Source organism: Phyllobates terribilis, unplaced genomic scaffold, assembly GCF_046119375.1.
Source record: "Phyllobates terribilis strain yellow unplaced genomic scaffold, ASM4611937v1 Scaffold_25__1_contigs__length_18738178, whole genome shotgun sequence".
NCBI lineage: Eukaryota > Metazoa > Chordata > Amphibia > Anura > Dendrobatidae > Phyllobates > Phyllobates terribilis.
This window is the reverse complement of record NW_027362785.1, coordinates 14,919,701-14,945,849: the sequence shown is the minus strand read 5'-3', so window position 1 is coordinate 14,945,849 and position 26,149 is coordinate 14,919,701. Positions and strand designations below refer to the sequence as shown.

Sequence of the window (26,149 nt, the reverse complement as noted above, 5' to 3'; positions counted from 1 at the left end):
GATGTGTCTCCTTTATATGATGGATGTGGAGGTGATGTGTCTCCTTTATATGATGGATGTGGGGGTGATGTGTCTCCTTTATATGATGGATGTGGGGGGTGATGTGTCTCCTTTATATGATGGATGTGGAGGGTGATGTGTCTCCTTTATATGATGGATGTGGAGGGTGATGTGTCTCCTTTATATGATGGATGTGGAGGTGATGTGTCTTCTTTATATGATGGATGTGGGGGGTGATGTGTCTCCTTTATATGATGGATGTGGGGGTGATGTGTCTCCTTTATATGATGGATGTGGGGGGTGATGTGTCTCCTTTATATGAAGGATGTGGAGGGTGATGTGTCTCCTTTATATGATGGATGTGGGAGGTGATGTGTCTCCTTTATATGATGGATGTGGGGGTGATGCGTCTCCTTTATATGATGGATGTGGAGGTGATGTGTCTCCTTTATATGATGGATGTGGGAGGTGATGTGTCTCCTTTATATGATGGATGTGGAGGTGATGTGTCTCCTTTATATGATGGATGTGGGAGGTGATGTGTCTCCTTTATATGATGGATGTGGGGGGTGATGTGTCTCCTTTATATGATGGATGTGGGGGTGATGTGTCTCCTTTATATGATGGATGTGGGGGGTGATGTGTCTCCTTTATATGAAGGATGTGGAGGGTGATGTGTCTCCTTTATATGATGGATGTGGGAGGTGATGGTTCCCCCTTTATATGATGGATGTGGGGGTCTCATCCCTAGGACACATCACCCCATCACCTCCATGTCTCCCCCATGTGGACAGTGCAGGTGTCACCAGTCTGACAGAAGTCTCCAGAGCTGTAATCTCACCGCAGCAGATGAAGAGCCCGGGCGCCCATACTGCGGTTAGGATGCGGTGCCGCTGCAGTACCGCGCCTGGCCGGCAGATGGCCGCTCACCTGCTGAGTCTCTGGCCCCAGGAGCTCGCACTCAGCTGTTCCGGGGAGGACGCGGCTCGGGGTTTCCGGGCGGTGACGCCGCCTGCTCCGCCCCTGTCAGCAGTACGGGGGTTAATCTGAGAGGGAGTTTATGTAGGAGGCGCGGCCCCGGCACATGCGCGCCCCCGCCAGACCGGCTGAAGCCGGTATATATAGAAAGTGTGAGAGCGACGGAGCCCGAGGAGCTATGGGGACGGAGAGAAGGACGGCGGCGGCGGTGTGACCGGGAGAGCGTGAGTGCGGGAGGCTGAGGTGGATATATAGGTATAGATATATATGTATGTATGTATGTTACACGTGTATGTAAGGGGTCACTCTGATCATATGGGGTCACCTAAAGAATATTATATACTGAGGTTACCGCCATCTCCCCTCCTATAATCACCTATAGATTATTATATACTGAGGTCACCGCCATCTCACCTCCTATAATCACCTATAGATTATTATATACTGAGGTCACCGCCATCTCACCTCCTATAATCACCTAAAGAATATTATATACTGAGGTTACCGCCATCTCCCCTCCTATAATCACCTATAGATTATTATATACTGAGGTCACCGCCATCTCACCTCCTATAATCACCTAAAGAATATTATATACTGAGGTCACCGCCATCTCACCTCCTATAATCACCTAAAGAATATTATATACTGAGGTTACCGCCATCTCCCCTCCTATAATCACCTATAGATTATTATATACTGAGGTCACCGCCATCTCCCCTCCCATAATCACCTATAGATTATTATATACTGAGGTTACCGCCATCTCCCCTCCTATAATCACCTATAGATTATTATATACTGAGGTCACCGCCATCTCCCCTCCTATAATCACCTATAGATTATTATATACTGAGGTCACCGCCATCTCCCCTCCTATAATCACCTATAGATTATTATATACTGAGGTCACCGCCATCTCCCCTCCTATAATCACCTATAGATTATTATATACTGAGGTCACCGCCATCTCCCCTCCTATAATCACCTATAGATTATTATATACTGAGGTCACCGCCATCTCACCTCATATAATCACCTAAAGAATATTATATACTGAGGTTACCGCCATCTCCCCTCCTATAATCACCTATAGATTATTATATACTGAGGTCACCGCCATCTCCCCTCCTATAATCACCTATAGATTATTATATACTGAGGTCACCGCCATCTCACCTCCTATAATCACCTAAAGAATATTATATACTGAGGTTACCGCCATCTCCCCTCCTATAATCACCTATAGATTATTATATACTGAGGTCACCGCCATCTCCCCTCCTATAATCACCTATAGATTATTATATACTGAGGTCACCGCCATCTCCCCTCCTATAATCACCTATAGATTATTATATACTGAGGTCACCGCCATCTCCCCTCCTATAATCACCTATAGATTATTATATACTGAGGTCACCGCCATCTCCCCTCCTATAATCACCTATAGATTATTATATACTGAGGTCACCGCCATCTCACCTCATATAATCACCTAAAGAATATTATATACTGAGGTTACCGCCATCTCCCCTCCTATAATCACCTATAGATTATTATATACTGAGGTCACTGCCATCTCCCCTCCTATAATCACCTATAGATTATTATATACCTAGGTCACCGCCATCTCCTCTCCTATAATCACCTATAGATTATTATATACCGAGGTCACCGCCATCTCCCCTCCCATAATCACCTATAGATTATTATATACTGAGGTCACCGCCATCTCCCCTCCTATAATCACCTATAGATTATTATATACCGAGGTCACCGCCATCTCCCCTCCCATAATCACCTATAGATTATTATATACTGAGGTCACCGACATCTCCCCTCCTATAATCACCTATAGATTATTATATACTGAGGTCACCGCCATCTCCGGTCCCATAATCACCTATAGATCATTATATACTGAGGTCACCGCCATCTCCCCTCCTATAATCACCTATAGATTATTATATACTGAGGTCACCGCCATCTCCGGTCCCATAATCACCTATAGATTATTATACACTGAGGTCACTGCCATCTCCCCTCCTATAATCACCTATAGATTATTATATACTGAGGTCACCGCCTTCTCCCCTCCTATAATCACCTATAGATTATTATATACTGAGGTCACCGCCTTCTCCCCTCCTATAATCACCTATAGATTATTATATACTGAGGTCACTGCCATTTCCCCTCCCATAATCACCTATAGATTATTATATACTGAGGTCACCGCCATCTCCCCTCCTATAATCACATATAGATTATTATATACTGAGGTCACTGCCATCTCCCCTCCTATAATCACCTATAGATTATTATATACCGAGGTCACCGCCATCTCCCCTCCCATAATCACCTATAGATTATTATATACTGAGGTCGCCGCCATCTCCGGTCCCATAATCACCTATAGATCATTATATACTGAGGTCGCCGCCATCTCCGGTCCCATAATCACCTATAGATCATTATATACTGAGGTCACCGCCATCTCCGGTCCCATAATCACCTATAGATCATTATATACTGAGGTCACCGCCATCTCCTCTCCAATAATCACCTATAGATCATTATATACTGAGGTCACCGCCATCTCCGGTCCCATAATCACCTATAGATCATTATATACTGAGGTCACCGCCATCTCCTCTCCCATAATCACCTATAGATTATTATATACTGAGGTCACTGACATCTCCGGTCCTATAATCACCTATAAATTATTATATACTGAGGTCACTGACATCTCCGGTCCCATAATCACCTATAGATTATTATATACTGAGGTCACTGCCCTCTCCGGTCCCATAATCACCTATAGAATATTATATCGTGAGGTCACCGCCATCTGCCCTCCCATAATCACCTATAGAATATTATGTACTGAGGTCACTGCCATCTCCCCTCCTATAATCACCTATAGAATATTATATCCTGAGGTCACCGCCATCTCTGATCCCTTAATCACCTATAGATTATTATATACTGAGGTCACCGCCATCTCCGTTCCCATGATCACCTATAGATTATTATTTACTGGAGTCACTGCCATCTCCGGTCCCATAATCGCCTATAGATTATTATATACTGAGGTCACCGCCATCTCCGGTCCCATAATCACCTATAGATCATTCTATCCTGAGGTCACTGTTATTTCCAGTCTCATCTCCTATAGATTCTATAGTCATATATTCTTTGTGTATATCCCTGTGAGTCGCTGGTGGGATACTGTTACGGTCAGTACTAATCGGATCGGCTTCTGGTCGCAGCTCAGGAGCCTGATGATGTAATGTCCACATGCACACAAAGCTTTTTCCTTCCCTGGAGCAAAGTACAAGCAGACACTTCACCGGCTGTGGTGACGAAGAGGGGCTGGCGGAGTGTGACAGCTAGCCGTATGGACAGAGAGGGACTGCTCTCCGTGGTCAGAGAGAGGGGTTGGTGACTGAGAGGGGCTGGCACGGTGTGATGGCTGTCCGTAGTTACGAGGAGGCACTGGTGCCATGTAATGGCTGGCCGTGGTCACGGAGAGGGGCTGGTGCCATGTGGTGATGGAGAGGGGCTGGCGCGGTGTGATGGCTGTCTGTGGTCACGAAGAGGCGCTGGCGCCATGTAATGGCTGCCCGTGGTCACGGAGCGAGGTTGGCGGAGTGTGACAGCTAGCCATATGGACAGAGAGAGACTGTCTGTGTGACTGCTCTCTGTGGTCAGAGAGAGGGGTTGGTGACTGAGAGGGGCTGGCACGGTGTGATGGCTGTCCGTAGTCACGAGGAGGCACTGGCGCCATGTAATGGCTGGCCCTGATCACGGAGAGGGGCTGGTGCCATGTGGTGACTGAGAGGGGCTGGCGCAGTGTGATGACTGGCCGCGGTGACAGAGAGGGACTAGTGCCATATGGTGATGGAGAGGGGCTGGCGCGGTGTGATGGCTGGCCATGGTCACGAGGAGGCACTGGCGCCATGTAATGGCTGGCCCTGGTCACGGAGAGGGACTGGTGCCATGTGGTGACTGAGAGGGGCTGTGATGGCTGTCCGTGGTCATGCTGTGAGGCTGGCGGAGTGTGATGGCTAGCCGTATGGACAGAGGGGCTGGCGCTGTGTGACTGCTCTTTGTGGCTGGACAGAGGGGTTGGTGCCATGTGGGGGCCGGCCATGGTGACTGAGAGGGGCTGGTGCCGTGTGACAACTGAGGGGTACAGGCTGGGATCTCTGACTCTGTTTTAGATCCCTGATCGATCCCCCCTTTGTGTCTTCTTTGTAGAAAGGTCCCGCAGGTCCTTACGGCTCACGTAGACGTCTGTGGATCTCTGCCCACTCAACCCAGAGTGACGGCCTCATAGAAGTATATGATGCTGTCGTGCTCTGGTCGGGAGACCCGCAGCCAGTCCCTGCATGCTGAGATCCACGGGCTGAGATCCACGGGCTGAGATCCACGGGCTGAGATCCACGGGCTGAGATCCACGGGCGTCTGCATGAGCCTCCAGGTAAGACCAGCACCTACATAGATCTGCAGATATTATGGCTGATTTGTCAGGGCCTGTATGAATCCTGAGCGTTTCACATTATGGGGAAATCTCTGCTCAAATCCCATTGTGGAGGGCGACTGATCCCGAGTGACCACACTCAGCAGAGACCAAGAATGTGGCAGTGGTCCGGAGCGAGCAGACCGCCCCAGTACCAGCGGCCGCTACGTCAGACTTCTGATAGAGATTATCGCACAGATGTGAATATCTTAAGGACTCTGTACGTGACGGCTTGCAGAGAACCCTGTGTAAGGACGCTCTATGTGACGGCTTGCAGAGAACCCTGTGTAAGGACGCTCTATGTGACGGTGTGCAGAGAACCCTGTGTAAGGACGCTCTACGTGACGGCGTCCAGAGAACCATGGCGTTATAAGGACTTTGGCGACTCCTAGTAGCATAAGCTGAAGAAGACGACATCCTCTGTTATGGGCCGTTATTAACGCCATGTAACGGGACGATAAATGTGCTGTCGAGTGAATCCCCAGGATGAAGCGCTGATGTCCTCAGCTCTTATATTGGTGGTTACAGAGCTGTGACTGCATCGGTGCGATGAATCCACAGGATGAAGCGTTGATGTCCTCTTCTCTTATATTGGTGGTTACAGAGCTGTGACTGCATCAGTGCGATTAATCCCCTGGATGAAGCGCTGATGTCCTCTTCTCTTATATTGGTGGTTATAGAGCTGTGACTGCACCGGTGCGATGAATCCACAGGATGAAGCGTTGATGTCCTCAGCTCTTATATTGGTGGTTACAGACCTGTGACTGCATCGGTGCGATGAATCCCCAGGATGAAGCGCTGATGTCCTCTGCTCTTATATTGGTGGTTATAGAGCTGTGACTGCATCGGTGCGATGAATCCACAGGATGAAGCCCTGATGTCCTCTTCTCTTATATTGGTGGTTATAGAGCTGTGACTGCACCGGTGCGATGAATCCACAGGATGAAGCGTTGATGTCCTCAGCTCTTATATTGGTGGTTACAGACCTGTGACTGCATCGGTGCGATGAATCCCCAGGATGAAGCGCTGATGTCCTCTGCTCTTATATTGGTGGTTATAGAGCTGTGACTGCATCGGTGCGATGAATCCACAGGATGAAGCGTTGATGTCCTCTTCTCTTATATTGGTGGTTGCAGAGCTGTGACTGCATCGGTGCGATTAATCCCCTGGATGAAGCGCTGATGTCCTTGGATCTTATATTGGTGGTTGCAGCGCTGTGACTGCATCGGTGCGATTAATCCCCAGGATGAAGCGCTGATGTCCTTGGATCTTATATTGGTGGTTGCAGAGCTGTGACTGCATTGGTGCGATGAATCCCCAGGATGAAGCGCTGATGTCCTCTTCTCTTATATTGGTGGTTACAGAGCTGTGACTGCATTGGTGCGATGAATCCACAGGATGAAGCGCTGATGTCCTCAGCTCTTATATTGGTGGTTACAGAGCTGTGACTGCATCGGTGCGATGAATCCACAGGATGAAGCGTTGATGTCCTCTTCTCTTATATTGGTGGTTGCAGAGCTGTGACTGCATCGGTGCGATTAATCCCCTGGATGAAGCGCTGATGTCCTTGGATCTTATATTGGTGGTTGCAGAGCTGTGACTGCATTGGTGCGATGAATCCCCAGGATGAAGCGCTGATGTCCTCTTCTCTTATATTGGTGGTTACAGAGCTGTGACTGCATCGGTGCGATGAATCCACAGGATGAAGCGCTGATGTCCTCAGCTCTTATATTGGTGGTTACAGAGCTGTGACTGCATCGGTGCGATGAATCCACAGGATGAAGCGTTGATGTCCTCTTCTCTTATATTGGTGGTTGCAGAGCTGTGACTGCATCGGTGCGATTAATCCCCTGGATGAAGCGCTGATGTCCTTGGATCTTATATTGGTGGTTGCAGAGCTGTGACTGCATCGGTGCGATGAATCCCCAGGATGAAGCGCTGATGTCCTCTGCTCTTATATTGGTGGTTACAGAGCTGTGACTGCATCGGTGCGATTAATCCCCTGGATGAAGCGCTGATGTCCTTGGATCTTATATTGGTGGTTGCAGCGCTGTGACTGCATCGGTGCGATGAATCCCCAGGATGAAGCGCTGATGTCCTCTGCTCTTTTATAATGGTGGTTCCAGAGCTGTGATGCATCGGTGCGATGGATCCTCGTGATAAAGTGCTGATGTCCTCGGCTCTTACATTGTTGGTTGCAGAGCTGTGACTGCAGCGGTGTCGTGAATCGCTATGATGAAGCGATTTTGTCCTTTGCTGCTAATGTGAACACTCTATAAACTTGGTTAGCTTGTGGGATAATAGGTTTTCTACTCTTTTCATACCAATCGTGTCATGTGAAGCCAGTGATGGTGCAAGCTTTCTCCGATGTAGCAATAAACCAGACGAGCCAGAAAGCGGCTTCAGCTTCATCCTCTCTGACTGGTGGAAGACTACCACTCCCAGCATGTGATCAGACATGCAGAGGTTGGAGACCACTATATTGGCTGATCCCATCATCTACATTTGTTTGTGATGACTTTCCTTATATCTAATCTAATTTGTTGTTAATGGTGTTTCTGGGGTGAGCAGAGAATTTCTGATTTCTGTCTTGTTTCCTGTCCCCAGGCAGTCCGAGATGAGAGCCATGGAGAAATGCTCTGGTGCCAAGGTCTACCACAAAGTGCCTGATGGCGGATGGGGCTGGGTGGTGGCCGTGGCCTTTTTCTTCGTGGAAGTCTTCACTTATGGCGTCATCAAGTCTTTTGGGGTCTTCTTTAAAGATCTGATGATTTACTTTGAGGAAAGCAACAGTCGCATCTCCTGGATCATCTCCATCTGCGTATTTGTCCTCACGTTCACAGGTAAGTGCTGCCCCTAGAGCAGCCGATCTCCTCTCCAGATTCTGTCCCTCCAGAAGATATCTGCAGACCTCTCCTCTGGCCCTTAGTCCGGGGTGTGTAGATGGTGAGGACATCTGTCCCCGGATCAGCCGATCTCCGCTCCACATTCTGTCCCTCCAGGAGATATCTGCAGACCTCTCCTCTGGCCCTTAGTCTGGGGCGTGTAGATGGTGAGGACATCTGTCCCCGGATCAGCCGATCTCCGCTCCACATTCTGTCCCTCCAGGAGATATCTGCAGACCTCTCCTCTGGCCCTTAGTCTGGGGCGTGTAGATGGTGAGGACATCTGTCCCCGGATCAGCCGATCTCCGCTCCACATTCTGTCCCTCCAGGAGATATCTGCAGATCTCTCCTCTGGCCCTTAGTCTGGGGCGTGTAGATGGTGAGGACATCTGTCCCCGGATCAGCCGATCTCTGCTCCAGATTCTGTCCCTCCAGGAGATATCTGCAGACCTCTCCTCTGGCCCTTAGTCTGGGGCGTGTAGATGGTGAAGACATCTGTCCCCGGATCAGCCGATCTCTGCTCCAGATTCTGTCCCTCAAGGAGATATCTGCAGACCTCTCCTCTGGCCCTTAGTCCGGGGCGTGTAGATGGTGAAGATCTCTTTTCCTGAGGTAGAAAATCATCACTACGACTCTTTGGGGCCGATTTTTTTTTTTTTTATTTATTTATTTTTTTAAATTCATGTATTTTGGGCTGAATATCACTATTGCATTTGGGTTTCATTAAGTCTATAAGCAAAAGTACAACTTTTTCTTTTTCCTGCACTTTCATCTTTAATGTGGTCTGTGGCTATAAGTTTAGAAGTTCTCAGGAAAAAACAGATGCGTTACAGACTTTCCTGTTAAATGTCAGAGCTCACTGACAAGTTCCCAGTTAGGTCGGCCACCTTCTCCCGTTAGTGCAGTTTCCTTACACACTGAGCACTTATGTCAAGGCACTTATGTCAAGGCTGTCCGCACGTCACACGCGGCCTCGCGGGCGGTCCGCACATTCAGCAACCACTCTGTGTCCGATTCAGCAGAGATCTTACGCCAGTGTTCTAACGTAAAAAGTTTTGAAAACTTGCAAACTGGAAGCTTTGGTTAAATTTTGAGACTTTTTGTGATCTGAAACCATTTTCATCCAGCTCCGGGAAAGTGCGAGTAGCTGCGATGAGGGTGTGACGACCACCTATCGTTACTCGAGACGGCCACAAATCTTCCTCCAGCCGGGACTGAAATGATGTGTGAGGAGCACATGGAGGCGCTCGTCAGATGCTCCTCCGCCTCGTAATGAATCAGGAGCCTCAGACCAGCGAGAAGATCGGCCCTTACTCTTCATGGAGACATGACTGTTCTTCAGGGCAACTAAGACACAAAATGTCCAGTGCTTATTATATAAAAAATCAGGAAATAGCAGCCATAAAAGGTGCAGGAAAGTCCTCAGCTAGTCCTTCCCTGCTGCCAGGACATGGGGCAGAACGTGCACAAGTCCAATTATCTACTGGCCCCAACGTGTCCCATCAGGGAAGTAATCCATTCATGTCCTACAGTCTGGCATTGGGGCTGGGCTGTCCAATCATTGTCCTCTCTCACGCCTCCACTCCCGAGGAGCGGGCTTCATGTCACATGCCCACCTTCCCTTTATATTATATAGATCCCAGCCTGAAAATGTCACGGGACATCGCTCATTGGGGCGGCAGCTTCCCCCAGACTGGAATTACCAGAAAGGTGGAAGTCGCCGAGCGAGGAGTCTCCACAGGGGTCAGTGGAAAATACAGGGGCTCAGAACTCAAGACGATAGAGCAGTTACAGCAGCCCATCTTCACTACAAAACCCAACTGCAAAAAAAGATATTTAGCCTAAAATTCAAACTATTAAGTAAAAAGAATACCTGTCCCTAAAGATGGCCGCCCCTCTAAGGCTGGTGAGAATGCTTTCTGCAGCACATCTTGCCATCCAGCCTCCTCTGTCTCCTCAGCTCCGGTCTCCACCATCCTCAGTAACCGCTTTGGGCACCGGCCGGTGGTCATGCTCGGGGGCTTCCTCATCAGCTTGGGGATGATGATGGCCTCGTTTGCCCGCAACGTTGTTGAGATGTACGTCAGCATCGGAGTGGTGTCCGGTAAGTGGTGACCCCTGGAGATGATGGCAGCGGGCGGTGATGACGGGAATAACGGAGCGTCTGATGTTTCAGGTCTCGGGTATTGTCTCAGCTTCCTCCCCACCGTCACCATCCTCTCGCAGTACTTCGACAAGCACCGCTCACTGGTCACCGCCGTGGCCTCCACCGGAGAATGCTTTGCTGTGTTTGCCTTTGCTCCAGGTAACGTCTGACACTTCTTTTTGCTGGTTGGTTGGATATGTAAGGAAACTTTACTATTTTTGTATAGCACCATCCTAAAACACTGTGCTGTACAGGCATCATCACAGAACCTGTAGGAAACCCACCCAAACACGGGGAGAACATAGCCCCTGGAAGATGTTGTCCTTGGTGGGATCTGGACCCAGCACCTCAGAGCTACAATTCATCAGTGCTTAACCACTGAGCCACCCTACTGACGTGTATATAGTACAGTGCTAACCACTGAGCCACCGTACTGACCTTTATATAGTACAGTGCTACTACACGGAGCCTGCACCACAGGCGTCCCCCCTGCAGGGAGCAGTACAGAGCTATGGATTGGGGGTGAGGAAGAGCCACTGTCTGTCCTAAACCTTCTGGGGCCGGAGACACCTGAAATAGTTCACTTTGCTCTCTCCATCTACAGCAGGGACGTCACACTCTACAGGGGCCAAAATATACTATACACTACAGTTGTGCTCAAAAGTTTACATACCCCGGCAGAACTTTTCCTTTCTTGGCCTTGTTTCAGAGAATATGAATGATAACCATAAACCTTTTCCTCCACTCATGGTTATTGGTTGGGTGAAGCCATTTATTGTCAAACTACTGTGTTTTCTCTTTTTAAATCTCAATGACAACCAAAAACATCCAAATGACCCTGATCAAAAGTTCCCATACCCCAGTTCTTAATACCGTGTATTGCCCCCTCTAACATCAATGACAGCTTGAAGTCTTTTGTGGTAGTTGTGGATGAGGTTCTTTATTTTCTCAGATGGTAAAGCTGCCCATTCTTCTTAGCAAAAAGCCTCCAGGTCCTGTAAATTCCTGGGCTGTCTACATGAGCTGCGCGCTTGAGATCTTCCCAGAGTGGCTCAATGATATTGAGGTCAGGAGACTGAGATGGCCACTCCAGAACCTTCACTTTGTTCTGCTGTAGCCAATGACAGGTCGACTTGGCCTTGTGTTTTGGATTGTTGTCATGTTGGAACGTCCAAGTACGTCCCATGCGCAGCTTCCGCGCTGATGAGTGCAAATTTGTCTCCAGTATTTGCTGATAATGTGCTGCATTCATCTTTCCTTCAAGTTTTACCAAGTTTCCTGTGCCTTTATAGCTCACAGATCCCCAAAACCTCAGCGATCTACCTCCATGCTTTACTGTAGGAATGGTGTTCCTTTCATCATATGCCTTGTTGACCTCTCTCCAAATGTAACGTTTATGGCTGTGGCCAAAAAGTTCAATTTTGGTCTCCTCACTCCAAATTACCTTGCTCCAGAAATTTTGAGGCTTGTCTCTGTGCTGTTTGGCGTATTGTAGGCGAGCTACTTTCTGGCATTTGCGCAGTAGTTGCTTTCTTCTGGTGACTTGACCATGCAGCCCATTTTTCTTCAAGTGCCTCCTTATTGTGCTTCTTGAAACAGCCACACCGCTAGTTTTCAGAGAGTCCTGAACTTCAGCTGATGTTATTTGTGGGTTTTTCTTTGCATCCCGAACAATTTTCCTGGCAGTTGTGGCCGAAATTTTTGTTGGTCTACATGACCGTGGTTTGGTATTTACAGAGACCCTGATTTTCCATTTGTTAATCACAGTTTGAACGCTGCTGACTGGCATTATCAATTCCTTGGATATTTTTTTGTATCCCTTTCCTGTGTTATACAGTTCAAATACCTTTTCCCGTCGATCCGTTGACAGTTCTTTTGCTTTCCCTATGACTCACAATCCAGAAACGTCAGTGGCTGGATGAAAGATGCAAGAGTCTGTCTGGATCCCAGAAACTCACTCAGCTTTTATGCACACACACACTGATTACAAGCAAACAGGTCACAGGTGAAGATGTTACCTTTAGTAGCCATTCAAACCCATTTGTGCCAAATTCTGTGCATGTGATCAGGCCAAAATCACCAGGGTATGTGAACTTTTGATCAGGGTCATTTGGATGCTTTTGGTTGTCATTAAGATTTAAGATGAGAAAACACAGTAGTTTGACAATAAATGGCTTCACCCAACCAATGACCATGAGTGGAGAAAGTTTCTTTTTGTTATCATTCATATTCTCTGAAACAAGGCCAAGAAAGCAAAAATTCTGCCGGGGTATGTAAACTTTTGAGCCCAACTTTATAATGGCCCCCACATAGTCCTCCATGCAGTATAATGGGCCCCACATAGTCCTCCATGCAGTATAATGGGCCCCATATAGTCCTCCATGCAGTATAATGGGCCCCACATAGGGGTGGTGGTTCTAGTGTCACAGGCCAAATAAAACTACTCTGCAAGCCATATTTGGCATGTATGATCTAACCTGACGACCTGGGAGAAGGTGACGCTACGGAGCTTCTAATGTAGTCCTACGACAGCAGGAGCCATCAGTCCAGGGGGACTCTCGACAGCAGGGGGCAGGTTGCCGGAGTGTGGATGGCTTGCTGTGACTGTCTTTACACCTGAAGCAGGCGGTTCTCTGGTGCTGTAGGAGAGGAACCTGCTGTGATTGTGACATCTGTGTGCCGAGGACCCCACTGCAGAGGTGACGGCTCTGGGGACTTAGAGAAGAGCGGCGCGGGGGGGGGTGACGAGGAGAAGAGCGAAGCGTGGGAGGAAGGGGCAGAAGAGCGACGCGCACAGAGGGGGTGGGGGAGCGAGGAGAAGAACACAAAACTAACCAGAATCTGGTGAAGGGTTATCCTCTATTAGGAAAGTGGACCCCAAAGGCTCTTCAATACCTGAAGTAGAGCAAGTACTTGCCCTCCCTGGGTCCGGCGCCATCTCCCACCCGCTGCTTGGATCTCTGTCCTCACTGCAGCCGTAGCGTGCACAGCACTGCTGTCGCCAATCTCTGTCCTCACAGCAGCAGTAGCGTGCACAGCACCGCTGTCGCCAATTGCTGAGCTCAGTGGGTCATGTCGTTTTTATCTTGGCACAGTGAGCTCCGTGGTGGGCTAAAACGGTGCTGTGAGCTGTTTGGATCTTGGCTGTAGTGGTGACGTCACGCAAAGCGGCAGTGAGGAGCTGGACCCCTGGAGGGCAAGTACCGGCTCTACTTATCATTTTAGGTATTTTGGAGCTTGGGGTTCACTTTCCTGAGACTAGGATCCCATTTAAACCTCATTCCTTGTTATACCCTTTTTACTGTGACAACTTTACCCCCCCTTGGTATTCTCTCAAGCAATTTTATCAGGTGGTCACCTGGAATGGCTCCAGTGAATAAGGTTGCCTTTTAACAGTTAATTTGTGGAATCTCCGGCCTTCAGACAGTTTTTGCGACTATCAAGGGTGTTTTGCAATGGCAGTAATGGTGCACAGCTCCATACCGTGCTGAGCCTATTCCACAGCTGTTGTAAGTGGGAATATGGCAAGAAACGCTTAACTCAGAGAAACCATTGTCCATCATTACTCCAAGACATGACGGTTAGTCAATATGGCAAATTGCTAGAACCTTAGAGGTATCAAGTACAGTCATGAAAATCATCAATCGTTCTGATGTAACTGGCTCTCATGAGGACCACCACAGGAAAGAATACCACAAACGATCGTAGCTGCAGAGGATAAGTTCATCAGAGTTTCCAGTCTCCGAAACCATAAACTACTACCACTTCAGATAACCGCACTCATAGATAAGGCACAGACCTCAAAAATCAGACACATCTCCACACCAGCTGTCCACAGACTACTGTGAGAAGTGGCCTTCATGGTTGACTTGCTGCACAGAAGCCACTACTGAGAACCGCAAACAAAGAGACATAAGGACTGGACATTAGATCGGTGGAAATCTGAGGCAATTTTCTTTTCTAGGACGTCCCTCCTGACAGCACACCAGGAGGTACTCTTTCTCGTCCTCCATAGGGACAGGAAACACGAGAGGTTAAATGGCTCCTCCCTCTACCACCCACCAGTATGTTTCCTTTCCCTGAAGAGGTTGCATGATGGGTACTTGGAGTATCTCTGGAGGATTGGGGGGTGGAGGGGAATTGTCCTTTCCTTCATCCTCTCAAGATGTCTGTGGCTTACACCTCACAGGCAGCGGTCTCTGAGCTTCCTGACACTCACGACAGCATGCAGCGACTACTTCTGAGGTGACGCATTCCAGGGTGGAGAAGACAGAAGCCCGGTGACTACTTCTGAAGTGACGCATTCCAGGGTGGAGAAGACAGAAACCCGGCGACTACTTCTGAGGTGACGCATTCCAGGGTGGAGAATACAGAAGCCTGGCGACTACTTCTGAGGTGACGCATTCCAGGGTGGAGAAGACAGAAACCCGGTGACTACTTCTGAAGTGACGCATTCCAGGGTGGAGAAGACAGAAACCCGGCGACTACTTCTGAGGTGACTCATTCCAGGGTGGAGAAGACAGAAGCCCGGCGACTACTTCTGAGGTGACGCATTCCAGGGTGGAGAAGACAGAAGCCTGGCGACTACTTCTGAGGTGACGCATTCCAGGGTGGAGAAGACAGAAACCCGGCGACTACTTCTGAGGTGACGCATTCCAGGGTGGAGAAGACAGAAGCCTGGCGACTACTTCTGAGGTGACGCATTCCAGGGTGGAGAAGACAGAAACCCGGCGACTACTTCTGAGGTGACGCATTCCAGGGTGGAGAAGACAGAAGCCCGGCGACTACTTCTGAGGTGACTCATTCCAGGGTGGAGAAGACAGAAGCCCGGCGACTACTTCTGAGGTGACGCATTCCAGGGTGGAGAAGACAAAAGCCCGGCGACTACTTCTGAGGTGACGCATTCCAGGGTGGAGAAGACAGAAGCCTGGCGACTACTTCTGAGGTGACACATTCCAGGGTGGAGAAGACAGAAGCCCTCTAGTGTCGGGGCATGCGCTACAGTGAGGAACGTGCTGGTTCAGAGGGGTCTAATGAATGCATGGGCTACAGGTGAGGATGGCCTGCACTCATGAATGGTGGGGAGGCAGAAGCCCCCAAGAGAAACCTATATATTCTTCTTCTGTGGTGTTAATCACTTGAACTGCTGGTGGCCTGTGATGGAGCTGTGCCGACCCACTTATGGAAATGTCACTGGCGCAAGAGTTGTTGTGTTTTTTTTTTTTTTGTTGTTTTGTAGTTGGAAAAAGACCCCGGTAGGATTTAGAAACCAGCTCAGAGGAGGAAATAGATGAAGGAAATCAAATCGCTCCTGGTGTGCTGGCAAGATGGACTCCTGGAAATACAATTACCAGTAGGACTAATTCCCCATTATTTTTTAGTTTTTTCTTTTATAGCAATGTCATGTATTTCTGAGACGCAGAAGAGGTGATTGGATGGTTTCTCCATCCGCGGTGCCCACCAAGACTCATGGAGGGAAGGGAAGTGTGGGGGGAGGGGGTTTGCCGGTGAGAGTGATTTATTCCATAGTCAGGGCACATTACCCCGCACGGCCACCACAGCGAGCTGCAGCCACTGCCACCCATCTGCACTTAGTGAGACCAATGTGCTTTTATTAAGACCATGACACAAAATGTCTCCAGCGATGTAAGAATTATGTGACCAGGAAGGAGAGGGATGGTGGCTGCATCAGAGGACATGTCCGCCGCAGTCACCAACCTCAACCCATAGAGGTTATCTGGGATGTATTAGACTCGTGAAGTGCTCAGCACCTCCAGGAGCTCCTTCTCGACTGTCGGCAGCCGTTCCAGGTGACATCCTGATGAAGCTGTGGAGAGAAGCCAAGATGGTGTAAAGCGGTCTTCAGAGTAATGGCAGGAACCTGTGGAGGAACACCTATTCTAGGTTGTCACGTGTCTCCATATTGTTTTACTGTTTTCAGTCTGAATCTACAATGTGCACATTCCAACAAGAACTAGGAAAACCACTGCATGAACAGATGTCCAAACCTACTTATTATAGTGCCATTGATTCCATGGTGCTGTACATAAGGGGTTACATACCAAGTAAAAATATCACTTGCAGTAAAGAACTAACAATGATAGACGGGTACAGAGGGAGGAGGACCCTGCCCCTGCAGGCTTACATTCTACAGATACATTGTATATTATTATTATTTATATAGTGCCATTGATTCCATGGTGCTGTACATAAGGGGTTACATACCAAGTAAAAATATCACTTGCAGTAAAGAACTAACAATGATAGACGGGTACAGAGGGAGGAGGACCCTGCCCCTGCGGGCTTACATTCTACAGATACATTGTATATTATTATTATTTATATACCGCCATTGATTCCATGGTGCTGTACATGAGAAGGGGTTACATACCAGATACAGATATCACTTACAGTAACTAACAATGATAGATGGGTACAGAGGGAGGAGGACCCTGCCCCTGCGGGCTTACATTCTACAGATACATTGTATATTATTATTATTTATATAGCACCATTGATTCCATGGTGCTGTACATGAGAAGGGGTTACATACCAGATACAGATATCACTTACAGTAAAGAACTAACAATGATAGACGGGTACAGAGGGAGGAGGACCCTGCCCCTGGGGGCTTACATTCTACAGATACATTGTATATTATTATTATTTATATAGCTCCATTGATTCCATGGTGCTGTACATGAGAAGGGGTTACATACCAGATACAGATATCACTTACAGTAAAGAACTAACAATGATAGACGGGTACAGAGGGAGGAGGACCTGCCCCTGGGGGCTTACATTCTACAGATACATTGTATATTATTATTATTTATATAGAGCCATTGATTCCATGGTGCTGTACATGAGAATGGGTTACATACCAGATACAGATATCACTTACAGTAACTAACAATGATAGACGGGTACAGAGGGAGGAGGACCCTGCCCCTGGGGGCTTACATTCTACAGATACATTGTATATTATTATTATTTATATAGAGCCATTGATTCCATGGTGCTATGCATGAGAAGCGGTTACATACCAGATACAGATATCACTTACAGTAAAGAACTAACAATGATAGACGGGTACAGAGGGAGGAGGACCCTGCCCCTGCGGGCTTACATTCTACAGATACATTGTATATTATTATTATTTATATAGCGCCATTGATGCTATGGTGCTGTACATGAGAAGGGGTTACATACCAGATACAGATATCACTTACAGTAAATGAACTACAATGATAGTTGGGTACATGGGGAGGAGGACCCTGCCCCTGCCGGCTTACATTCTACAGATACATTGTATATTATTATTATTTATATAGCGCCATTGATGCCATGGTGCTGTACATGAGAAGAGGTTACATACCAGATACAGATATCACTTACAGTAAAGAACTAACAATGATAGACGGGTACAGAGGGAGGAGGACCCTGCCCCTGCGGGCTTACATTCTACAGATACATTGTATATTATTATTATTTATATAGCGCCATTGATGCCATGGTGCTGTACATGAGAAGGGGTTACATACCAGATACAGATATCACTTACAGTAAAGAACTAACAATGATAGACGGGTACAGAGGGAGGAGGACCCTGCCCCTGCGGGCTTACATTCTACAGATACATTGTATATTATTATTATTTATATAGCGCCATTGATTCCATGGTGCTGTACATGAGAAGGGGTTACATACCAGATACAGATATCACTTACAGTAAAGAACTAACAATGATAGACGGGTACAGAGGGAGGAGGACCCTGCCCCCGTGGGCTTACATTCTACAGGAATGGGGGAGGAGACAGTAGGTGGGGGGTTGCAATAGCTCTGGTGATGTTGAGGAGGCAGTGTGGTCATGGCAGGCTGTAGCTTTCTTGAAGAGATGGGTTTTCAGGTTCCATCTGAAGGATCCAAGTGTGGTGGATAATCGGACGTGTTGAGGCACAGAATTCCAGAGGATGGGGGATATTCGGGAGAAGTCTTGGAGGCGATTGGGTGAGGAATGGATAACTGTGGAGGAGAGAAGGAGGTCCTGGGAGGACCGGAGATTACGTGAGGGAATATACTGGGAGATTAGTTCGGAGATGTACGGAGGAGAAAGGTTATGGATGGCTTTGTAGGTCAGTGTTAGTAGTTTGAACTGGATACGCTGGGGGAATGGGAGCCAGTGAAGGGATTTGCAAAGGGGGTTAGCAGAGGAGTAGCGAGGAGAGAGATGGACTAGTCACGCAGCAGAGTTGAGGATGGACTGGAGGGGTGCGAGAGTGTTAGCAGGTAGGCCACAAAGGAGGATGTTGCAGTAGTCGAGGCGGGAGATGATGAGGCCATACACAAGCAGTTTAGTAGATTGAGGGATGAGGAAAGGACGGATTGTGGAAATATTTTTGAGCTGGAGGCGACAGGAGGAGGCGAGAGCTTGGATGTGGGGTTTGAAGGACAGGGCAGAGTCAAGGGTTACTCCGAGGCAGCGGATTGTCGGTACAGCGGAAAGAGTGATGTCATTTATTGTGATAGAATGATCAGGTGGGAAAGATACGCGAGATGGTGGAAAGATAATGAGTTCAGTTTTGTCCACATTGAGCTTGAGGTAGCGGGAGGAGAAGGAGGATATAGCTGCTAGACATACTGGGATTCTGGACAGCAGAGAGGTGACGTCTGGGCCAGAGAGGTAGATCTGGGTGTCATCAGCGTACAGATGGTACTGGAAGCCATGAGATTTTATGAGCTGTCCCAGGCCAAGGGTATAGATTGAGAAGCGTAGGGGTCCTAGGACAGAGCCTTGAAGGACTCCAACAGAGAGGGGGTGGGGTGAGGAGGTAGTGTGGGAGTGGGAGACCCTAAATGTGCAGTTGGAAAGGTATGAGGAGATCCAGGATAGGGCAAGGTCTTTGACGCCAAAGGAAGAGAGGATCTGTAGTAGGAGGCAGTGGTCGACTGTATCGAAAGCAGAGGACAGGTCTAGAAGGAGTACAGAACATTTTCTGTTAGCTTCATCTGTAAGTAAGTCATTGGTGATTTTGGTAAGGGCAGTTTCGGTGGAATGGTGGAGGCGGAAGCCGGATTGTCGGTTGTCGAAGGAAGAGTTAGATGAAAAGTGGGAGGAAAGTTCAGCGTGAACGTGTTGCTCAAGGAGTTTGGAGGTAAATGGGAGCAGCGATATGAGGCGATAGCTGGACAGGGCGGATGGGTCGAGGGATGGCTTTTTGAGGATCGGCGTGATTGTGGCATGTTTGAAGGCAGCGGGGAAGGTACCAGAGGATAGTGATAGGTTGAAGAGCTGGGTTAGGGATGGGACGAGTGTGGGGGTGAGGTTGGGGAGGAGATGGGATGGGGTCGAGTGCACATGTGGTGAGGTGTGATTTGGAGAGGAGACGAGTAAGGTCTCTTTCCGTGATGTTGGGAAGGGAGGTTATAGGGGAAGGGAAATGGTGTGGAAAACAAAGGGGTTGTGGTGGTCGGACAGTAAAGACTTGCCGTGTTTGGTCAATCTTGTTTTTGAAGTGTGTGGCAAACTCCTCAGCAGAGATGAGGAAGGTCGGAGGGGGCAGTGGAGGGCGGCGGAGAGAGTTAAGTGTTGAATAGCTGTTTGGGGTTGTAGGATAGGGAGGATATGAGGGTTGTGAAGTCGGCCTGTTTAGCAGAGGTGAGTGCTGATTTGAATGCGAGTGTTGCTTGTCTGAATGCAGTGAAGTCATCTTGAGTATGTGTTTTCTCCCAACGCCGCTCCACAACCCTGGACGCTTGTCGAAGCTGTTTAGTGAGGTTGTTGTGCCAGGGTTGCCTGTTGACTCGTCACGCTCTGCCATACACAAGAGGGGCGAGTGAGTCAATAGCTGATGCGAGAGTGGCATTGTAGAAAGCAGTGGCGCTGTCTGTGTCATTGAGTGAGGATATGGATGTCCGTTCTACATGTGAAAATAAAAAACATGAACAATACAAGTCCGTGACTGGTACAGGAGGAGAGGGCCCTGCCCACGAGGGCTCAGTCTGCATTTGATTGGTGTTGTATGTGCCCCTCCACCTCCAGAAACCTTCTTGACTTCCCCTTTACATTAACATGGAGTCGCCCCTTTGCAGATATGACAGCTCCCGTTCTTCTGGGAAGGATTTTGATGAGGTTTTGGAGGTGTCTGCAGTCATTTTTGGCCCTTCATGCAGAAGTCAGACCCTGATGATAAGAGAGGCTGGACTCAAACTCTCCGTTTTCGTTGATGCCAAATGTGTGGTGTTTGACTGCACAAAGGCCCTGACCTCAACCCCGTCCAAGTTCTTCAACACTAAACTCCCTCACCCCCACATATCTGTGTATAGCTTGTGCACTGGGCACCGTCATGGGGAGCAGAAAAGAGCTTTTCCCAAACTGTTCCCACAAAGCTGAAGCTACAATTGTCCACAATATCTTCTGCTGAAACATTAAAATTTCTCATCACTGGAGCTGAGGGGCCACGGCCGCCCCCTGATAACAGCCCATAGCGTTATCCATCTCCACCATCTGTACAGGGGGCACAATGCACTCAGGGGGTAACGTTCACCTGGAATCGCCAAACCCAGACTCCTCCATCAGACGCAGGTAGAGACGTGCGATCTGTCACTGTATACATCACATCTCCTCCAGAGTTCAGTAGTAGCGGCATTACACAACTCCATCTGACGCTCTGCATTGTGCTTGGTGATGTACGGCTACATGCTGATCAGCCATGAAACTCCCGGAGAGGGTGCAGTGTTTGTGCCAATACCAGGGGAGGTCTGGACTCTGCAGTTATGGGGTCAACAGAGCGGTGGTATCTGTGAGCTCTTTTACCACCAGCCATTCTGGCACATGGCAGTAAAGGCAGATGGCATGTTGAGGGGCTGGATGTTATACACCAGGGTGGGGCTTGGGCGACTGGACATCATACACGAGGGGGTGAGGGGCTGCATTTTTTACACCAGTGGCAATGGGACTGAAAGGAAACCTGATTTCACCAAGTCTCCCGATACTTATCTTCAGATTGTCTACATGGTCCGCTTGGAGGTCTGTTGTGTCTGATAGTGTTCTGCTGTTTGCTCCTAATCTGGGTAAAGATGTGACTAACTCAAATCTTTCTTCTCCAGCCATTACAGCACTAAGTGACCAGTTCGGGTGGCGGTTTTGTCTATTGATGGTCGGGGCCTTGCAGCTGAACATCGTCGTCTGTGGTGCATTACTCCGACCAATAATCGTCAAGCCCCAAGAAGAAACTAAGAAACTTCCAAAGCCTGAAAACCTAGAGAGCGCCTTCATGTTGGAGAACGAGCAGACTCTCACCTCTTTAGATTCCATAGATTCTGGAGTTGAAGTATCTACCTCACCTAAAAATGTCCCATGCAATGTGAAAACCGATGGGAAGACTGAAGAAGAGACGCAAGAGATGGCCGGACAGGTGACCTCTGACAAGTCGCCTCCTCTTCTAGACTTTTCTGTCTTGAGAAATTCTAGTTTTGTATGCTATGCACTTTTTGGACTCTTTGCCACCTTGGGGTTCTTTGCTCCATCATTGTATATAATCCCTCTCAGTCTAAGCCTGGGCATAGACAAGGACTCTTCGGCATACATGTTGTCTGCTATGGCCATCTCTGAGGTTTTTGGGAGGATCGGTGCTGGCTGGCTGCTAAATAAGAAACCCATCCGCAAGATCTATATTGAACTCCTCTTCGTTGTGCTGCTGTGCCTCGCCTTAATTGCTTTCCCCTTTGCTTGCACTTTCTGGGGGCTCATGGTTTGTAGCATGTTCTTTGGCTGCATGTTGGGTACCGTGACTGGCACGCATATTCCTCTGGTGGCTGAAGAAGACATTGTAGGAATTGAGAAGATGTCATCTGGTGTGGGAGTCTACGTGTTCATTCAGAGCGTGGCGGGGCTGGCTGGACCCCCAATTGGAGGTAGGAACCTGGATTGAACAAGTCACGTTGATGACCCTTGTACTGTTAACACTGCCTCTCGCCCTGCGTGCCCCTTTACTTATTCTCTATTTACAATGTAAATGGGACTAACCAAAAGTCTGATCTTGGGGGTCTCTCCCACCCCCAACACCCAATCCTGATTTGTGGAAGGGACCACCATAAGCCCTCACATAATAAATGGGAACTCCAGGATCCCAACTAATTGTGGGGTATTTTGGGGGACTAAAGAGTAGAACGGGATGTCAAAGAATGTATAAATCTGTCAAGGGTGTAGGGGCTCCCCAGAAATGAGATGCTACTCACGGCTCCTCCGCCTGCGTCCTCCCTCACATGGACGATGGGAACCTACGTGAAGGTGTAGAGCTGCCCGGGCGTTCCCCAGCCTTTTAGCTTTGGTATCAATGAGCTGCTCTAATTTATGGCTGCTGAGACAAGTATACGGTCAGCATAGTGCTCGGGCCCAGTCTGATGCCATGTCCTGGGCAGTGATAAAACTCTAATCTCGTGTTCTGAGATGAACTTTGCCAGAGACTCTTTGGTGCGTCTATTGGGATGATATGTAAGGTGAACTGTGGTAAGAGGGGGTGAATGGGTATATGGCTGTAGGTCTCTGTGACACGACCATTATGGTGCTCGCACTTATTCTGGCCGGGGAGTTAAAGCCTCGTCCCTAATCACTGGTCCGTTAGGTCTCTGTGACACGACCATTAATGGTGCTCTCACTTATTCTGGTTGGGGTGTTAATGGACCAGTGATTAGGGACGTGTCTGTAGGTCTCTGTCACGACCATTATGGTTCTCACTTATTCTGGTTGGGGTGTTAATGGACCAGTGATTAGTGATGTGTCTGTAGGTCTCTGTGACACGACCATTATGGTGCTCTCACTTATTCTGGCTGGGGTGTTAATGGACCAGTGATTAGTGACGTGTCTGTAGGTCTCTGTGACACGACCATTATGGTGCTCTCACTTATTCTGGTTGGGGTGTTAATGGACCAGTGATTAGGGACGTGTCTGTAGGTCTCTGTGACACGACCATTATGGTGCTCACTTATTCTGGCTGGGGTGTTAATGGACCAGTGATTAGTGACGTGTCATAGGTCTCTGTGACACGACTATTATGGTTCTCACTTATTCTGGTTGGGGTGTGATTAGGAATGTGTCTGTAGGTCTCTGTGACACGACCATTATGGTGCTCTCTCGTCTGTCCGGGGTGTTAATGGGGTGTGATTAGGAACGTGTCGTAGGTCTCTGTGACAAGACCATTATGGTGCTCGCACTTATTCTGGCCTGGGAGTTAAAGCCTCATCCCTAATCACTGGTCTATTAGGTCTCTGTGACACGACCATTAATGGTGCTCTCACTTATTCTGGCTGGGATGTTAATGGACCAGTGATTAGGAACGTGTCTGTAGGTCTCTGTGACACGACCATTATGGTGCTCTCACTTATTCTGGCTGGGGTGTTAATGGACCAGTGATTAGGGACGTGTCTGTAGGTTTCTGTGACACGACCATTATGGTGCTCTCACTTATTCTGGTTGGGGTGTTAATGGACCAGTGATTAGGGACGTGTCTGTAGGTCTCTGTGACACGACCATTATGGTGCTCACTTATTCTGGTTGGGGTGTTAATGGACCAGTGATTAGGGACGTGTCTGTAGGTCTCTGTGACACGACCATTATGGTGCTCACTTATTCTGGTTGGGGTGTTAATGGACCAGTGATTAGGGACGTGTCTGTAGGTCTCTGTGACACGACCATTATGGTGCTCTCACTTATTGTGGCTGGGGTGTTAATGGACCAGTGATTAGGGACGTGTCTGTAGGTCTCTGTGACACGACCATTATGGTGCTCTCACTTATTGTGGCTGGGGTGTTAATGGACCAGTGATTAGGGACGTGTCTGTAGGTCTTTGTGATACGACCATTAATGGTGCTCTCACTTATTGTGGCTGGGGTGTTAATGGACCAGTGATTAGGGACGTGTCTGTAGGTCTCTGTGACATGACCATTATGGTGCTCGCACTTATTCTGGTTGGGGTGTTAATGGACCAGTGATTAGGGACGTGTCTGTAGGTCTCTGTGACACGACCATTATGGTGCTCGCACGTATTCTGGCCGGGAAGTTAAAGCCTCGTCCCTAATCACTGGTCCGTTATGTCTCTGTGACACGACCATTAATTGTTCTCTCTTTCTTCCAGGAGTGCTGGTGGACTGGACACACAACTATAGTTTTGCGTTCTACTCCTGTGCAGTTGGCATGGCAATAGGGGCCTTATTTTTGGCCCTGGTGAGGCCATGCAGGACAGGACTGTGCAGAAGAAAGCCACCACTTCTGTGTCAAGGAACGCAGGAAATGCCTGATGATTTTCTGGAGATGGACATGAGCCGAGCTGATGGGCTGAGCAAGAGCTGCCAAAGCCTCAGTGGGACCGTGTAGAGCATGGAGCAATACACCTTCCTCGGGCACGACGCCGGCTCCAGGCACATAAGGGAAAGGAAGCAGGAATGTGAATGGTGGTTACTGGGCTGCAGAGGCGGAAGGGCATTACCTCTTGCATGCAGGAGATCGTTCTCGAACAGCCACCGCACAGCCAGGAGGTGAATGTCTGTACCGGGTCACCGGGAATCACCGACATCCATGCTGATGGGTTCCATGTCAACCAAATATTTATTAAGTTATTGTAGTGACCGCTGCTGTGGGGGATGGGCAGATGTGATCGGGCAATCACTCTATAGCTCTCAGGACTTTTCTATTAGTTCATGGCCGCCTCTAATGACTTTTGCCTTGAAATAAACCATTTTGGATGCACGGGAATTAGCTGTTTTCTTTTTTGTTCTGTGTACCGGTGATTCTGGGTGGGGGTCTTACAGGGGTACATGTGATGTTTGGTGGGATTTACATTCTCATGTCTGTGTATACAGTGCCTTGAAAAAGTCTTCATACCCCATGAACATTTCCACATTTTTTTCACCTTACACGTCCCCCACAAACTTTAAACGTTTTTTTATTAGGATTTTATGTGATCACAAAGTAGCAAGTATTTGTGACGTGTAAAGGAAATGATATAAGGTTTTCTATTTATTTTATAAATCTGACAATTGTGACTGTGCATTAGTGTTCAGCCCCCTGAGTCAGTATTTTGTAGGCCCACCTTTCTCTGCAGTCACTGCTGTAGTCTTTGTGGTCTGTCTCTCTCAGCTTTGATCATCTAGAGGTGACATTTTTGCCCCTTCTTGGGTGAAGACGTCTGTAATCGGCACATGCGTTCACACACAGGAATATGCTCTGATCTAAACCATCCAGTGTAGCTCTGGCAGGATATTTAGGGTCGTTGTCCTGCTGGAAGGTGAACCTACACCCCAGTCTCAAGTCCTTTTGAAGCCTCTTAACAGGTTTTCCTACAGGATTACCCTGTATTTGGCTCCATCTATCTTCCCAGCTTCTCTGCCCCTGCTGAAGAAAAGCCTCCTCGCAGCTGGATGCTGCCACCACCATGTGTGACGGTGGGGATGGTGTTTTCAGGATGATGAACAGGGTTACTTTTACACCACACAACTTTTTGGGCTAAATGCAAAACACTATTTTTTGGCCTCATCTGTGTCCTCTACTTGGCTTTTTGCAAACTGCAAATGGGACTTGTTATAGTTTGCAAAATTTCTTTCTACCCACTC

The 26,149-nt window shown here is 48.4% G+C and overlaps 2 protein-coding genes across 11 annotated transcripts in view; one reads left to right on the top strand and one right to left on the bottom strand.

The window, feature by feature from the left end:
- The window catches only part of ARSG (arylsulfatase G), a 139,315-nt gene extending 138,235 nt beyond the window's left edge, over window positions 1-1,080 (bottom strand). For 2 of the 7 annotated variants that reach the window (XM_073660355.1, XM_073660357.1), the window contains exon 1: window positions 842-1,044. Coding sequence is in view for 1 of the 7 variants with exons in the window: in XM_073660357.1 (XP_073516458.1) it covers window positions 842-870 (29 nt within the window). In the remaining 6 variants the exon portion in view is untranslated. Of the gene's footprint in view, window positions 1-841 lie in introns of all 7 variants that reach the window. The other 5 variants (XM_073660358.1, XM_073660356.1, XM_073660354.1 and 2 more) reach the window with 4 other exon arrangements.
- Window positions 1,040-25,292, top strand: SLC16A6 (solute carrier family 16 member 6). Of its 4 annotated transcripts, none has more exons than XM_073660361.1 (6): window positions 1,047-1,221; window positions 8,117-8,352; window positions 10,355-10,498; window positions 10,571-10,699; window positions 21,650-22,456; window positions 24,676-25,292. In XM_073660361.1, exons 2-6 carry the CDS (start codon window positions 8,127-8,129, stop codon window positions 24,912-24,914), a joined length of 1,545 nt encoding a protein of 514 aa, XP_073516462.1. In that variant the 5' UTR covers window positions 1,047-1,221; window positions 8,117-8,126; the 3' UTR covers window positions 24,915-25,292. The 4 variants fall into 4 exon arrangements, with proteins under 4 accessions (XP_073516464.1, XP_073516462.1, XP_073516461.1 ...); XM_073660360.1 differs by having other exon boundaries at window positions 1,048-1,233; XM_073660362.1 differs by having other exon boundaries at window positions 1,050-1,202.
- The last annotated feature ends 857 nt before the right edge of the window (window positions 25,293-26,149 follow it).